The sequence below is a fragment of the Melanotaenia boesemani genome, chromosome 19 (assembly GCF_017639745.1).
Source record: "Melanotaenia boesemani isolate fMelBoe1 chromosome 19, fMelBoe1.pri, whole genome shotgun sequence".
Lineage (NCBI taxonomy): Eukaryota > Metazoa > Chordata > Actinopteri > Atheriniformes > Melanotaeniidae > Melanotaenia > Melanotaenia boesemani.
In genome coordinates, this window is record NC_055700.1 from 14,679,727 (window position 1) to 14,695,098 (window position 15,372).

Consider the following 15,372-nt stretch of genomic DNA (forward strand, 5'->3'; position numbering starts at 1 on the left):
AAGATGTATTCTGAAGCCATAGGTCACTTTAGGGAGCCGGGTCTCATCTGTGCCAGAGAAGGATGGTGGAAGGTGTTGACTAGATGCAAACGAGTTGGCCCCATCGAGAAGCGACAGTGAAGCTGATAACCCACTTTCCACCCACCCAGAGAAGACCACTTTATAAGGGCTTTCTCAATGAGCATCCCCAAAAATAACCCTCTTTGATTCCTAATCCAGGGGGCTGAAGGGCTGTAGCTGCATGCATGCCAACTTGTTTTCTCTCTCAGCACAACCCGCAGCACTAACAAATGTACTCCCCTTCATTCATACAATAAAAAAAAAATCTTCCCTTTTAGTGTGAGGTTTTTTTTGTTAGTTTGTTTTTTAAATTGCAGACTAGCTGTATTTATTTTGAGTAGATGTGTAGGTTTGCGTTTTAAAACTGAAAGGACTTGTGCCAAATGAAAATAGGGCAGAACAAAATCCATTATTCCCTGTTTGGAGAACACACAACAATCCCAGCAACCTCTATTTTATGTTAAAAAGACACAAAACAAAAGAATATGGAAAGATGTTGAAGGTAATAAAAAGAAAAGGTGCAAAACAGAAAAAAGCTGGTTGCATTTCACTTTCATGGCACATACTGTATTGCAGGCAGTTTTAGTTCTAATAGTCTCTGCTGAAAAGCCTGTTTCCTCCCTTACAGGGTACACCCAGATTTACATATTGACAGCAGCAACAGATTATAGCAGAGACACAACTCTATGGCAGGGAAAGATGTTCTTTACCTTACAATTGGCTGACCTTTAATTTAGGTTGCATGGTTGTCCAGGAAGCAGAACTAAGATATCTAAAAAGCTGACTTTTTAAGAACCCCATCAAAGCACTGACATATTAAAATGATCATGATTTGGTGTTGATACGTTGTTTTCAAGCTCCAAAAATATCAAATTAATGATTGATAATAAGAAGATAACCTAAAAAATAAAGTGCATGTCAAGAAGTGTGCATGTAGTTTACTTAGCATGCTGTGGGTCAGGAGGTTTCCATCATCAGGGATCAGTGAAGCATAGCAGGCAGGTTTTTACATTGTAAACGACAGCACACAAGTTGATATACAGCAAGTGAAACCGATAAGAAAAAAGCCCAAGATCATGTCTCATAAAATGAATCTCCCGTCACATTGTGTTTGCATCTTAACTACAATGTCTGAATATCATTTGTCGCACATCATCACAGAAAGTTTAGATTTTATATATTTAGGTTGGTTTGATCATTGTGGCCATCTGGTTCCTTTTTAACTCACTGTAAATGGCGTACAGCCAACCCAACCCCTGCAGACATTTCTATTTCTAATTAGGAAGTTTTTTTGCCCCAGCAACTACAGTCCTTCTTGTGATCAAGCTAATTTCAGGGTTCCTTTTGAGCATCTGCGTGGCAAGTTGTTCCAAACTTCTTCAGGAGCTGCCTGTTTCCAAAACAAAGCCGCAGCACTATAATTACAATTTGACAATAAACCCATCTAACCAGCATTTGACCCAACAACATCTCTGCTCCACCCAATATGAGGGGGCGGCAATTCCAAGGTTTTGTTTTTTTTTTAAATCAATAAAGTCAAAATTAATTAAAAAAAAATAGAAAAAATGATGTGTTTCCATCATTATAGAGTTTTCAGCTGTTTTCTTAATGAGTTCAGAGCAGCTCATGTCAATCATGTTGGTTCTGTCATTCCTCAAGTGGCCTTCTGCCTTGCGAGCGATAGCCTGAGAAAAGGGCAGCAATCTTATCATCGGAGGGAGCGTACAGAGAACTGAGAGGAGAGCCAGACTGCAGCCATGGCTGCTCGGGAAAGAATAAAACACACACACACAACATACACACATATCTGCAAACTGATAATTGCACTGATTGAGATCATTTTAAAAAATGTGTAAATATGTAGTTGTGGGATGAGATTTCATTTAGCTTGTTCAAGTATGTTTTATATGATCGTTGACTCTTTCCAGCAATCACATCTCAAAACAGGTTTGAGAGAAATGAGTGGAACAATGTTATTTTACTTAAGCTTTATCTCTTAATCCAGACGCAGCAAAACATTTTGTATCATCTAATCTAGTTTTGTTGTTTTTCCTAACCTTCATTTCATCATTGACTGTAGCTAACTTCACAATGATGAATGACTCAAATTAATTTGTGAAAAAACATTTGTTGTCAGTCCAAGAACTAACTAATAAGCTTTGTTACCAGAGGATCAAAACTAAGAGACAAACAGAAAATGGATTTAACTGTGGGAATTAACTGAGATTCAGTCATATTTTTAACTGGTTCCCTAATATATGTAAAATCAGGCATATAATAGCTAAAGTAAAAGCAAAATAGCTCAGTTTTATGTCAGCCAAACCCCGTACACACATACACATACACCATAGCATTCATATCCCACCATTATGTGAGCAGCAGTATTCTGATGCTCAGGCTCTTTGTCATATCTCAAGTGGACGCTGTGTCAGTCCTGGGAACCGAAACCAAGATAAAGCTGCTGTTCCTGATGACTGGAGAGCTCCTGTAGCACTAGAGAGTGCTGGGACGGAGACTGAGGCCATCAGATAGACAAGAGGAGGGGTGGGGGCAGGGGGTGGTTTTACAGAAGATGGGATAATAAGTAAAGGCAGACTGTAGCTCAGTATCTCTAAACAAGGATTAACCGATATCTTAGTCAATGTACTGTTCTTACTCCTGATGGGGGGCTAGTCTCAGATACTTTGGGAACAGATGGCACAGAGTTCTTTCATGTGTTTATTTATTTATGCTTTTGTTTACAGAAAAGCTTGTTCCTGACAGTTACTCAGTAAAATACTGTTTAACCTATAGAAAAAAGTTATGTAGTTGTTGTTTTATTTGTAGGTGGTTTTTTGTTTGTTTTGTTTTGTTGTTGTTGTTGTTTTTAAAGACTTTTCTTTTTTTTTCTTTTTCTGTTTCCTATATTGGTGACATGACCCAACTTAGAATTGATTATTTTTTGGTGGTACTGTGGATCCATGGCTGGCTCTGGATCCAGACGGAAGGTTGCAGACACAGATGGTGTTTAAGATGTAAGATTTTTTTCTTTCTTTTTTTTTTTTTTTTTTTGTTGTTGTTGTTGTTGTTGCTCCCTTTAACCAAAATTTTAATTACATATTTTCATACACCATTTTTAGTTTTTTCAAGCTGAATTGTAAAAAGCTCAAAAAAGGTGAAAAATGCTCAAAGTGCTGTACATAAAAACAAATTATGCATATTAAAAACAAAATGTAAAAGCCTTCACACACCAAATAATATAACAAAAATAAAAAAGGCACACCTCATCATAGTTCACACACAAACTCACACATACAACCAATGCAGAATCAATACATCATATGATTTATGTTCTTATTGCAATACATGTGCTTTTATTTAAATGTATACATTTCTTTACTTTTGTCAAATTTATTTTAACAGATTTATTTATAAAAACATGTGACATTTTCATTCATATTAAAACTATTTGTCACCTTAAATTGTCCAAAGCTCTCTCTAAAGTGTTTATAGATATTCAAAATTAGCAATAAATAAGTGCATCAAGTTTCAGTTTGTGTGTGTATTTATATATATTTATACAGAAAATTGCTAAACCTCTAAGCCTGCATGACAATATCTATAGAAACTGCAGCATTTATTCTCACATTTCTTTAATATTTTCTCTATCAGCAGAATGAATGAATGAATGAATGATCTTCATATTCAAGAACTGATCATTAATAATTGGTGCTGGCAGCTCAGATACTTTATACTCTTAAATTCATTTATCAGTGCAGGTTAAAGGCTTTTATAAACGTAATTTAACATGATGCATGCATTTACAATAAAGTATAACATGCACAATGCACACATTTGTAAATAAATTCCACAGATGTGTAAATTGCATACATTACATTTATATGTATTTTGGTCTATATTTGTTTAAATTGTTTTGAATTTAAACTCTATTGTTCTGGGCTGCATCTCTGAGAGAGAATTTAATTTATTAACAAAATGTCAACCAGTTAACAGATGCATTTGCTTTTTTTTTTTTAACTTAAGGCTTTATTAAGCTGATTTGCCCCCTAGTCAGCTTTGCTGGCTTATGTTATGAACAGATGCTAATTGAAACAGCTCTCAGCTGTGTGTCTTGTGATAATCTCCATGGAAACGGCTGTTTTGGAACAAAAAAATATAACCTACCTACCAATAACATTTTTATTGCATCTTTAGCAGCGTTTGCACAGAAACCTGGAGGCCACAAGTCTTTGCAGAGTACTCACACCCTAAAGTGACTGCAGACATTCATAACAGAGGGCAGGTTGTACATATCATCAGAAATCAGCACTTTAACTACGTCCACATGGACTCCCTGCATTTACTGAATAGTGCAGTATCGCTGCTTCCTGTCAGCTTGCTGTGCAAGTGGTCCTGTTTTGAAACTTCCACCAGCAGAAGATAAGACATAATTTATCTTTCCCTGATTAAGTGTTGAATCACCCACCGAAAAACAAATGTCATTGTTTATAATTTGCATATTAGAACATCCTAATGAGATTGCTCTCAGATGTGATTAAAAAAGGCTCAAAAACTGTAATATATTCTGTAGAATCCATCTTCTAAAATTGTTACTTTAAAAAGTGTCAGTTTATATTTAAATAACAATTAAAAGTTACGTCTGATGTTAGAAATATTACCTGACATACAGGGGTTGATATTTAAATCTAATATCTTTAAAACAAACAAAAATTAACTGACAAGTTACTGATTTCAGAGGCAACTCTAATAATTGCTTTTGACACTTTTTTTAAGTTAAAAAAAAATAAGATTTATATAGTTTTTGGTAAACCACAGTCCTTTGCTAAAGGCTGTTTTTGTAAAACAATCAAATACAGAAGAAGCAACCTTTTCTCCTTTTCCACCTTTGAGATAAAGTGATCCAGCGGTTGTGAGCAAAAGCTGGAAGACGAGTCCTGAAAACAGCTTCCGTGCAGTTCTAGTATTTTGCCATAAGAGAGCAGCAGCGCACCTTTGAGGAAAACATTTTTTAAGTCAGAATATCATATAAAACAGTTTGTGTGTGTTTGTCAAATATGTATTTTATTTTTGTGTTTGTGTATTTGGCAGTTAGTATTTCGAATACATACAATTCAGTACTTAAAACATTGTTGACGGGCTTAAAAGAAGACGAACCCAAAGCAAGTGGCTCATTCTTCTCTGAAGTTCAGAAGCTAGTGAGGGGACGATGTGGCATGAACCTCTGCAGTCCAAAGATCTTTATTCAACTGCTCCTCCTTGAACCCTCAAAACCACACAAAGAAGCATGAAAATGTAAATGAGACATTACTGGTTCTCATGATTCAACTCCTCATGGTGCAATCAGCCCTCTATAGTCTGTGTGTCTTTCTCACAGCCTCTTCTTCATCTTGCCCTTCTTTTGGTTACCCCGTCCAAATCCAGATTTTTTCACTTCTTGGAGCCACTGTTTGTTCTTGCCACGGATCCTTTTCATCCCTCCATTCTGCAGGAACTGATGCTTCTGCTGTATCTTGCGTTGTTTCAGGATCTGAGAAGTTGTTTTCAGCTCCGAGCGTATTCTGCGGCCACCAGGCGTCACCTGTGGGACTGCAGAGCGCTGGGACTTTGGGCCTCGGCGACCACGGCCATAACCTGGGAGAAGCATGACAGAAAACATAGTTGGTGCGGCAGAAATACATGACAGATGTGCACTTTTTGAACATTTTAATTATGAGGAAACCGCATCCAATAACATGTGAGCGCCTGTGTTATAGGGGGTTGCATCTGTGTACAAACAGTTGCGTTTTGTTAAGTTTAGCCTCTGAACAAAAGCTTGGAAGCTGCAACTCAGAGATGCTAAAGAAATCAAACATTTTAATCAATAATTGGAAATAAATAATTTGATTTCTCGTGTAGTGAGTGATGGAAGAGGCTGCCCTACCTCCTCCTGGCCTCTTATTGCCTCCTCCCATTTCTCCATCTGACCCAGATCCAGCATCATCAACTTTGTACTTTTTCTTCCACTCTTCATAACTGACAAGTTGTTAAGTGACAGATCTCAACAACGTGCTGTAAGAATTCATTAACAGCAGCAGTGATGATCACAAGCTCAGAGACAGACATTTTGTTTAAAGGATACAAGTTTTTCCTGTTTTTCTTCGTATTGATGACCTGACCGCTCTCTGTCCTGCTCTTCTTTTGGTCCTCTTTCCCCGTTTCTCTCACAAAACGCTTCCTCTTACGGTCCCTATGATTAAAAAAAAAAAAAGACAAATTTATACCATGAAACAGCAAAATCACAGAGTCAGAGATTCTAGTCATTAGAAATGGAAAGTGAATTTAAATTTTCACCATTTCATTATCTTTTTGTGCGTGTTCAACTTGTCACCCTCGTCTCCCATGAGGTCGAGTACAGCTGAGGAGGCCTGCTGGTCAAAACTGCTGCCCTCACCACCGATGCTCAACCTGATAACATACAGAAAATGACATTACAGGTTTAAACAAACTCCCCTTTGCTTTATACTTGACAGAAAAATAAAACCACATTGTTTCCTGCCTCACCCTCTCTCAGAGTCGAAGTCTTTAGGTCTGTATGGGATGTAAAACTCCTCATCTTTCCCCGTGTGCCTGGCTTTCTTGTTCTTTGGAAGATCTTCCCCATCTTTCTGCAGGCCTTTTCTCTTAACGCTTACCACCTCTGAGAACACCCCCTTATGAAAACAATGAGGATTACAAATTAAATCAAGCCGCTGTTCAAATATCCAACCATACAAGTCATCAACGTAAACTGCTTTTTCATGGCATGGTTGTTTTAACATGCATTGATACAGCAAAGATCTCTGTTCACAAACAATGTTTGTTTTTTGTTTTCCCTCATTAATACTGGAGGATTTGCTAGAGAACATACATTAAATTATACACGATTATCCTGCAGTTGCTGTTTATACACACATTTCACTGCAGGAGATTCTGTTGGGAGGTTTGTCCGTAAACTAAGTCATATCTCAGTAATGAACATCTGAATGGAGCTTACAGGCTGCAAAATGCATGCTTCAGAAATAGCTGTGTTTTTAAATCGAAGCCAACAGCTGAATCATTTTGTATTTCTACTGATGATATTTTGTGTTTAGATCAATGCTGCATGCATTTAAACATACTAGTCAAAATCAAAAGGGAATTTCAAAGTTACAGGGCTCCAGACTGTGACCAAATGTCGCATTTTGCGACTAAAATGTGAGACAGTGCGAGTGAATTCTTCATCTACTCGTGCAATGGCGACCAAAACATTTGCCGGTCTTTTTCTTGTAGTACTTATAATTTATTTTGTCGCTGACAAATTTCTGCTTCCCTCTTCAGCCCAGTAGTTCACAGTAATGCGCAAATTAGCTGCTGGTTTGCCGACTCAAACTAACTTTAATAGGAGAAAAGGAGACAAACACCAACGAGGAAGAAAGCAGCCAATGTGCGTGTGAGTGGGGATGAACAACCACTCTGATTGGCTTATGTGTGGAAAGAGGCGGATCTTGGGGGATTTATTATTCAGAGGAGTATCAGGCTATGTCCACATGGTACCGAAGCCAGTTCAGGTGTGAAAACGGTGTGAAAACGGTGGCAAAAACTAGTAGGAACGCTTCAACATCCCCACGACACCGCTGTAGTACATACTACAGGCTGTGGGGGGTGCTAAAGAGTAACACTCCAAAGCGAGAGCAAAACAACGCATGTGCAAATAAAGGCTCACTGCATGTTGCAGGAAGTTCACATCAGAAGAGAGAGAAGAGGATACAGCTGAGGATTCACTACGAAGCCAAAGAGAAACATTTCTTTGGACTAATAAAGAAGTTGAGCTTCTTCTTCAAAAACTTCTTGACTATAAAGCATAAAAAACTCGAGGGTGGATTGGGAATCAACACGAGTTAATCACACTGGCGTCATATCCTCGAGTTGTGCGGCTTCGCTGTACGCACAGTACCACAGATGGTAGAGGACTCAAACCTATCCACTTTGGTACCTGGCTTCATACATGGGCGGTTTAATGGAGGCTAATCCCTGGCTTCGTGGGGATGAAAAGGTGGTTTGCTAAAATACTTTTGCAGTTTTGCTGCAATCCGGCGTCGTGGGGACCGCCCCTCAGTCCCTGAAACTGTTTACTGCCAGGAACTACATGGACAAGTCATACCATGTCCTATGGGGGATGATGGTGACAAAGTTGCCGTTCTGCTTCGACTACAAAGTGAAAATCAAATCAAATCATCAAATCTGATTTGATTTGACAAGTTCTATGTCTACTTGTTTTGCAACAGTGCGACCAGTAAGATGTTTTTTTTTTTATGTTATGTCAACTGCTGCACAAAAAAATGTGAATTGTAAATATTGTAATTTATTGTTCAAGTATTTATCACTAATACAGTGAAAATGAGAGGAAAAGTGAATATTTGCTTTGCAAGGTGATTTCAGTGTGCGCCCCTAAATTTTCTGCTTGCGGTCTTAAAAATTTGAGTTAGGGGCCACTGTGCTCCTCGTAAAAAAAGTTAGTCTGGAGCCCTGAGTTACACACATTTGAAACCAGAAACTGCTATAAGCATATACTTATAAACTTACTATATACATGATCAACTCACAATAAACCTTTTAAATAAACTTGCTATATAAACATATTATACTTAGACTTGTACTTAAGATATACTATATTTATATATACATATACTTATATATATATATATATATATATATATATATATATATATATATATATATATATATATATTTATATATGCTCTAACCTATTATATAAACTTTTTATATAAATGCTCTGAATCATTTGCTGCTGCTCAGATATTGTGCATACCCTTACTTGACATTGACTTGATGACTGAAATAATTTATACAATATACATGAATATACATATGAAATCTCCATGTTTTTGGCAGCAGTACTGCATCATCTGTGCATCACAAGCAGATCTCAAAAGTGCTGAAAAGAACCCGCCTCACTACTCTTCAAGACGGAGTTTTATTTTAGGCATTGGTGTTTATTACCTTAAGATCATCGTTCTCTTGGCCTGTGCTGTGTGTCAAATCGCTGTCAGCAGTGGAGGAGAGGTTGACGGGCTGCTGCAGCCGGCTTTCTGCAGCCAGGTCCTCTCTCTGTTTGCTGAATTTGTCCACTAATCGTGTGTCCTTGGAGCGTTTCTTCCGCATCACCTCACTGGCTGGTGTCTTGCTGCTTGAGTTGATTTCAAAGATTGTCTACGTCAAAATGAAACATGATTTATTTCACTTTTTGTCACAAATTAACAGGAAAGTTGCAATTCTGCTAAATATCTGCAGCGAATGTACCGATTTGGATTTGTAGCCCTTGATGGCATCAACCATTTGAAGCCGCTCCAGTTCCATTCTTTCCAAACCAGAACCTGGAACAAAGTCAGACCAATGTTGAACGCAATCAATAAGCCATGTAGAGAATTTTTGCTGAGCATGTTTTTTTTCCTATTTTGTTAGCTCTTTCTCAAACTAACCAAGCAAAGGATGGACACCCATGCTGGAGAGATCTGTGTTTTTGACCCGTCTGATGGACTCTGGGGAGGGGTTAGGTCTGGATTTGAGGTACTGCTTGTAGGCGTTCTCTGCGACACGGCGTAGATTCTGCAGGTCCAGAGAGTTTTCATAAGCTGTGATCAGATGAGAACCTTCATCATCCAGGATGCTCTGGGGGACTTTACCAAAGACACTGTCTGAATCTAGAGGAAAGGGACATCAGATAGAGGAATGCATTAAGAATATTACTTGTGGTGCCATCAGTTCAAGAGTTCATTCATAACTTCAGGGTGTGGAATGAATCCTGCAGAAATTACCCTCTGTGTGCTCAGGAGCGGCAAACTGAACAGGCCTCCCGAGAAAGAGGTGGAGATCATAGACAAAAGGAATCTCATCCGTACAAACCATACTGTATGATGTGCCGCTGCGACCCGCACGTCCAACACGGCCTAATGGGATAAGTCAGAAAAAATATCACATCAGAGTAATCACTTTGTAAATTAAGAGCAAATAAGGACACAGATGCAGCGCTTGAACTACGAACCAACTCTGTGCAAGAAGAGTTTAGCTTTTGAGGGGAAGTTGTAGTTGATGACATTGTCCAGCAGGGGGATGTCTATACCACGTGCAGCAACATCAGTCACAATAAGAACCATGGCTTTCCGATGCACAAACTTCCCAATGTTGATCTTCCTGGCAGTCTGATCAAGGGCACTGTAGATGTAGGCACACTCGATGCCCTCTGAACACAGCAGCTGGAGATAAAAACAAAAGCAAAGCTTCAAACGTGTAACTGTAACCGGATTTAGGGAGAATTAATGAGGGTTATTCTGATGTAATCTCACCTCCTTGAGGTACTCTACATGGTGTTTGGTAGCAGCAAAAACCACCGTCTGTTCCTGAGGCTTTACAACGTTCCTCAGGAGGTGCAGCAGCAGTGCTGCTTTGTCGTCCACACGCAGATGGAAGAATGACAGCTGATGGAAGAAAATAAAACGTTTGGAAAGAGCTAGAGATAGATGTAACTGAGAATTCTTTTGCAGGCTTCAGACTCTAGATCAATTTCTAGGTTAAGAATGTGCAAACATTTTAAATAATCCCAAACAAAACAGAGCACCTGATCCTTGAAAAAGCCAAAAATCATTAGCAATGACTGCCAACTTTAACATAATAAATAAACCAGGTTCTGTTCTTACCTTAATCTGGTCACTGAGCTTAGAATCAACATCTAAGCGAATCAGCACAGGTTCTGTCAGCCCTGGAAATATCATGTATTTTATTTAGCCTGGACCTTAAGCACCAGCACCAACTTTATTTTTTTTAAATCATCATCATATTTATTTTTTATGATTTAAATCATCATCATATTTATTTTTTATGATTTGGACTCATTTAATACTGTTTGCAGCTTTAAAAATACTCAAAACTCAGTCATAATTAGTTCATGCATGCAAACTACAAGTGACATGAAAATGGGATGCAAAAATCTGGAAAAAAGAAAGGTGCGGTTCTTACCAGCTCTGGCAAACTCCACCAACATTTTGGGAAGAGTGGCAGAGAACAAGACAGTCTGTCTGGTCTCTGGGAGCCTTTGGATGACCTCCTGAAGCTGCTCAGCAAAACCCATTTCAAACAACCTGAGTGGAAAACGATGCACACAAGCTCATCTGTACAGTACGGATTCCAACTGGGAGATGAAAATATGGCACCTTTAAATATGCAACTCCCTTTCTCACCTGTCGGCTTCATCAAACACTATATACTCCAGACTGTGCAACTTCAAGTTCATCTCCTTGATGACGTGCATGAGACGACCAGGGGTACCGATGATTCTGAGGGAGGAGGACAAAGAGTAAGATTCCAGTGTAGCGCAGCACATCGATGGAACAACACTTCACCAGGAAGCACCAAGACAAAAGCTCTTACATGTCTGGGTTTTCATGAAGAGCTGCAAACTGATCCTCCATTCTGTCTCCACCAAGAATCAAAGCAGTCTTGAGGCCTGTGAATTTCCCCAACTGAATAAAATGGAAAGAAACATCTGAATAATAATCACAACATCTTAAAATACACCTGATCCATGTATTATCAATGACCCTGAAAACCTAATAAGAAAACCAACCCTTGTCTGTTGACATACCTCTTTTGTGAACTTCATGGTCTGTAAGGCCAACTCTCTGGTGGGACTCAGGATGAGGGCTCTGGCTCCTGTTTGGGCTTGGGGGGCTTTCAGCTTCTCAAACATGGGCACCAGGAAGGCAGCTGTCTTACCACTGCCTGTCCTAGCCATAGCTACCACATCCTTTCCATCCAGTATCACAGGGATAGTCTGTGGGGAGGTGGTGAAATAAAGGATTCAGAATCAAAACTCAAAGATGTTAGCAATCATGTCAGCTTCACTATGGGAATAAAAATGACACAGACTTACCTTTCTTTGAATGGGTGTAGGGACTTTATAACCCTTCTTCATTACACCTTTATAAACAGGGAAGCTAAGACCTGAAATTACACATAATAGAGTTCAACTAGGTTGACTGCAGCTAAAGAAGAGAGGGGTGTTTTCTTTACTTACCCATGGACTGAAACCCTCCAGACTTCTTCTTCTTCTTGTTTTGTGCTCTAACCAGCTCCCGGGTGTCAGGCTCCACATCTGACGTGCAATCTGAAGCTGCAGGGAACCGCGGCAGTTTCCTCCCTGGCTGTTACACAGAACAAGAAAGGAGTTTTCATGCATCTATTGATTCTCTATACCCATTTTATCCTGTTTTGGGTTGCATGGGGTAGGTAAGAGATGGGGTACACCCTATACAGGTCCACATCCAAGGGTTAACACAGAGACAGACAACCCTATCCACTCCCATTCCCAACTACAGCTGCCAGTGCCAAGATGTGACTGCAAAGAACAGTCAAATGCAATCTAAAATTGTAATTATGGGATAAATTTTATATTTAACCAAGGCAATATGGTTTAATTTTCATTTGAATCATTTTATAAAGGTTGACAATAATTTCAGAAGCTGTAGTGTTGTGGTGCCACCAGAACGTATTGGATTAAACAAAGAGGATTTCATGTTATTCTACTAATCGTCACTGATTTAAACAACAAAAATTACCACCATTTGTCAACATGACAAAACACAACTGAAAAAACAATGCTTTAAAAAATTATAGTTTTACATTAATTTAATGTAGCTCAATAAAAAAACATACTAAAACCTACATGCTTATACGTTATATAGTTGTGCATTTATGTGTCAATAAATATAAAAAAAAAATGGGGGGGGGGGGGGGGGGGGGGGTTTTGTTTTTTTTTTTTTTTGCCAGTGATTGTGGTCATTACTTTATTTTATTGACTGACTGATTGAAGCTGTAAAGCTGTAATGGCAAAATTATCCATGTCTCCCCAATAGTAAAGAATACCTTTAAAAAACGCCTGGATCCAGGCAGTTATCCTGACCACCCCTAAAATCATCTCAATCACTTGTTCCTTATTCCATTTCTGATATTCCCTGAAAATTTAATTAAAATCGGTCCATAACTTTTTGAGTTATGTTGCTAAAAGTCAGACCGACGTCGAATACAGTGGATCTATGAGAGACCAGCTTAATTTAATTAATGCAATATTCAGCAGGTGAGACGTATTGTCTGTTTGGTCTAGTGAAGCCCTTATCCTAACAATCATCATTATAGTATTAATCAGGCTACTCAAAATAATAATAAGGGGGCATCCGGATTTGAACCGGAGACCTCTTGATCTGCAGTCAAATGCTCTACCACTGAGCTATACCCCCACCTGCAACGACGATGCCTACAATCTGAATTGATACGGTCATAATGTAGGCGTACTGACTACTTTTTTGTATTTATCATGATGCAGATCCAACGTCAAATAATTAGGAAAGCTTTTTGATGATTTGTTAAATTTTTTTGTTTCTCTTACAGAATCATCGTCCTTCATTTCAACAGCAAGCTCGAAGTCTCCGCTGTCAGAGTCAGGTTCCTGCTCTCTCTTGCTCGTGTGTCTTTTCTTCGTCAGTTTCTTCTTTCTTTGACCCATCCTGTCGCTTTTAAGCCTTTTCTACCTGTGTTTAATAACTTTACTGTACAGATTACAAACTAACACAGTATTAAAAAGTATATATAATCTCAGAGCACAACAACCCAGCCAGCGGACATATTGGAAACACGTGGGATATCTTCTTCTTCGGTTTGATGTGTGGATCGACTCAACTCTGCCACCTACTGTAGGGTGTGTGGCATTTTTGTATGTACATAGGTTAATGCAGTTCACTGATAAGACATTTACTTAAATGTTTTTTTTATTTTCTGTTTTCTACAAAATTTTCTTAAATGTGGTACTACTTTGTCCTATATCAACCTTCATACCATACACCCCCTACTAATCATTTCTTTAAATACATTTTACATTTATAAAAGGCATTCACTTTAACTTAGCCTACAGCATGATTAAGAAGCCACACATCACTTACAAATATATTTAATACATTTGATGATAGGAGTATTTGAAATGCATATATGAATAAATGTATAATTAAGCAGTCTCATCCCACACCCAACATTGCTGTCAAGACTGATACTGCTTTATGTTGATGCACACATCTATCCATTATATTTTTTATTAAATAAATAAATAAATAATCTAAAAATAAGCCCATGCTTGTATCATACCAAATTAAGCTAAATCCATCCCTGACTGTGGAAATAATTACCACGGAGGTGTAGCTGGCAAAACAACAGATGGAGAGTAAATCCTTTCTTGCGCATCCAGTTCAATCTACTTTCTTGAGATTCAACCAAAGGTTTATTTTGGCCTTGATTCATTCTCAGCATGTTGCAGCGGGATGGTTGTTATGCCCTTGTGAACCCAATCAACATGTCATCATAATTTGCCATGCTCTGAACTTTAGGGTCATTTTCCCTATTTCTATTGCCAATGTTGGCGCAGATTTAAAAGCTACACTCCTTAATGCTTCTGCTTGTACCACATCCAATTTTCCCAGAAAGGTTTAAGATGCCAACCCATATGCCACACACTTGTAAGCAAACATCTCATCACACTTGAAATCTTTTTATGCTTATCACACACTCCTAAAAAAGAAAAGCAGAAAAAATCTTTTTAAGTTACATTTGACTGAAAAAAAAAACTGACTACCTCCCCCAGATGCCACCCAAAGTGAAGACAATTAAATTCTAACAAATATTCAGTGTAACCTCATCTTTACCTGGGTAAAACTCAGATGTCCAAGTGCAAGTGAATGTAGCAGGCAACATACTGCAGTTCTACATACACACTGGCAGGTTCTTGATCACAATGCAGCATTTTATACAGCATTAGCTCACCAACTTTCTATGTGGGTGATAATATCTGTTTGTCCAGGTTATTTACATTTATGAAGAGTAGAAGTCATGAAACCACCAGATGTGATGACAGTGCAAAGTTAAACAGCCAACAATTCAGAAAAGACAGCTGATAAAAAACTGTGATTTGGCTTAAGGTTTTCCTTGATATTAGATTACTACTTTGGCTGAAATACTCAGTTAATTAATTCTCATTTTAAGTGTCAGTTTTTACCTGGTTTGCCTCCCTCTGCCCAATATCATGAATTTTCCAGACCTAGTTCTAAATCATTTTTGGTGATTATGTGATCATGCAAGTTTTTTTTATGTAGATGTGCAAGAATACACCAGTTGAAACTATATGTCACACTTCCTTTGAACCCCTGTTTGGTTCCAGTTTATTAATCATTAAACAATTTTTTACTTTTTTCTATCATC

General features: G+C 38.3%; 1 protein-coding gene and 1 non-coding gene across 2 annotated transcripts; both read right to left on the reverse strand.

Annotated features, from left to right (window-relative positions):
- Positions 1–5,081: 5,081 nt before the first annotated feature.
- ddx54 (DEAD (Asp-Glu-Ala-Asp) box polypeptide 54) lies at positions 5,082–13,784 on the reverse strand. The gene is made up of 19 exons (XM_041970631.1): positions 13,517–13,784; positions 12,149–12,275; positions 12,005–12,075; positions 11,717–11,905; positions 11,503–11,594; positions 11,313–11,408; positions 11,092–11,213; positions 10,773–10,834; positions 10,422–10,553; positions 10,121–10,331; positions 9,894–10,025; positions 9,558–9,779; positions 9,379–9,452; positions 9,079–9,288; positions 6,601–6,749; positions 6,391–6,504; positions 6,179–6,286; positions 5,981–6,072; positions 5,082–5,691 (listed from the first exon to the last, which is right to left on the reverse strand). Exons 1-19 carry the CDS (start codon positions 13,631–13,633, stop codon positions 5,429–5,431), a joined length of 2,583 nt encoding a protein of 860 aa, XP_041826565.1. The 5' UTR covers positions 13,634–13,784; the 3' UTR covers positions 5,082–5,428.
- On the reverse strand, positions 13,296–13,367 carry trnac-gca. The gene has a single exon. It is a non-coding gene; the product is annotated as a tRNA-Cys (tRNA).
- Positions 13,785–15,372: the final 1,588 nt, after the last annotated feature.

Bases quoted from the DNA above. Each gene is read 5' to 3' on its own strand.
- ddx54 (XM_041970631.1), bottom strand. From the start codon at position 13,633: ATGGGTCAAAGAAAGAAGAAACTGACGAAGAAAAGACACACGAGCAAG. The intron at 10,026-10,120 runs GTTCGTAGTTCA...TTATCCCATTAG, and splicing joins ACTCTTCTTGCACAGAGTTG to GCCGTGTTGGACGTGCGGGT. The intron at 9,289-9,378 runs GTACATTCGCTG...ATTTTGACGTAG, and splicing joins AGGGCTACAAATCCAAATCG to ACAATCTTTGAAATCAACTC.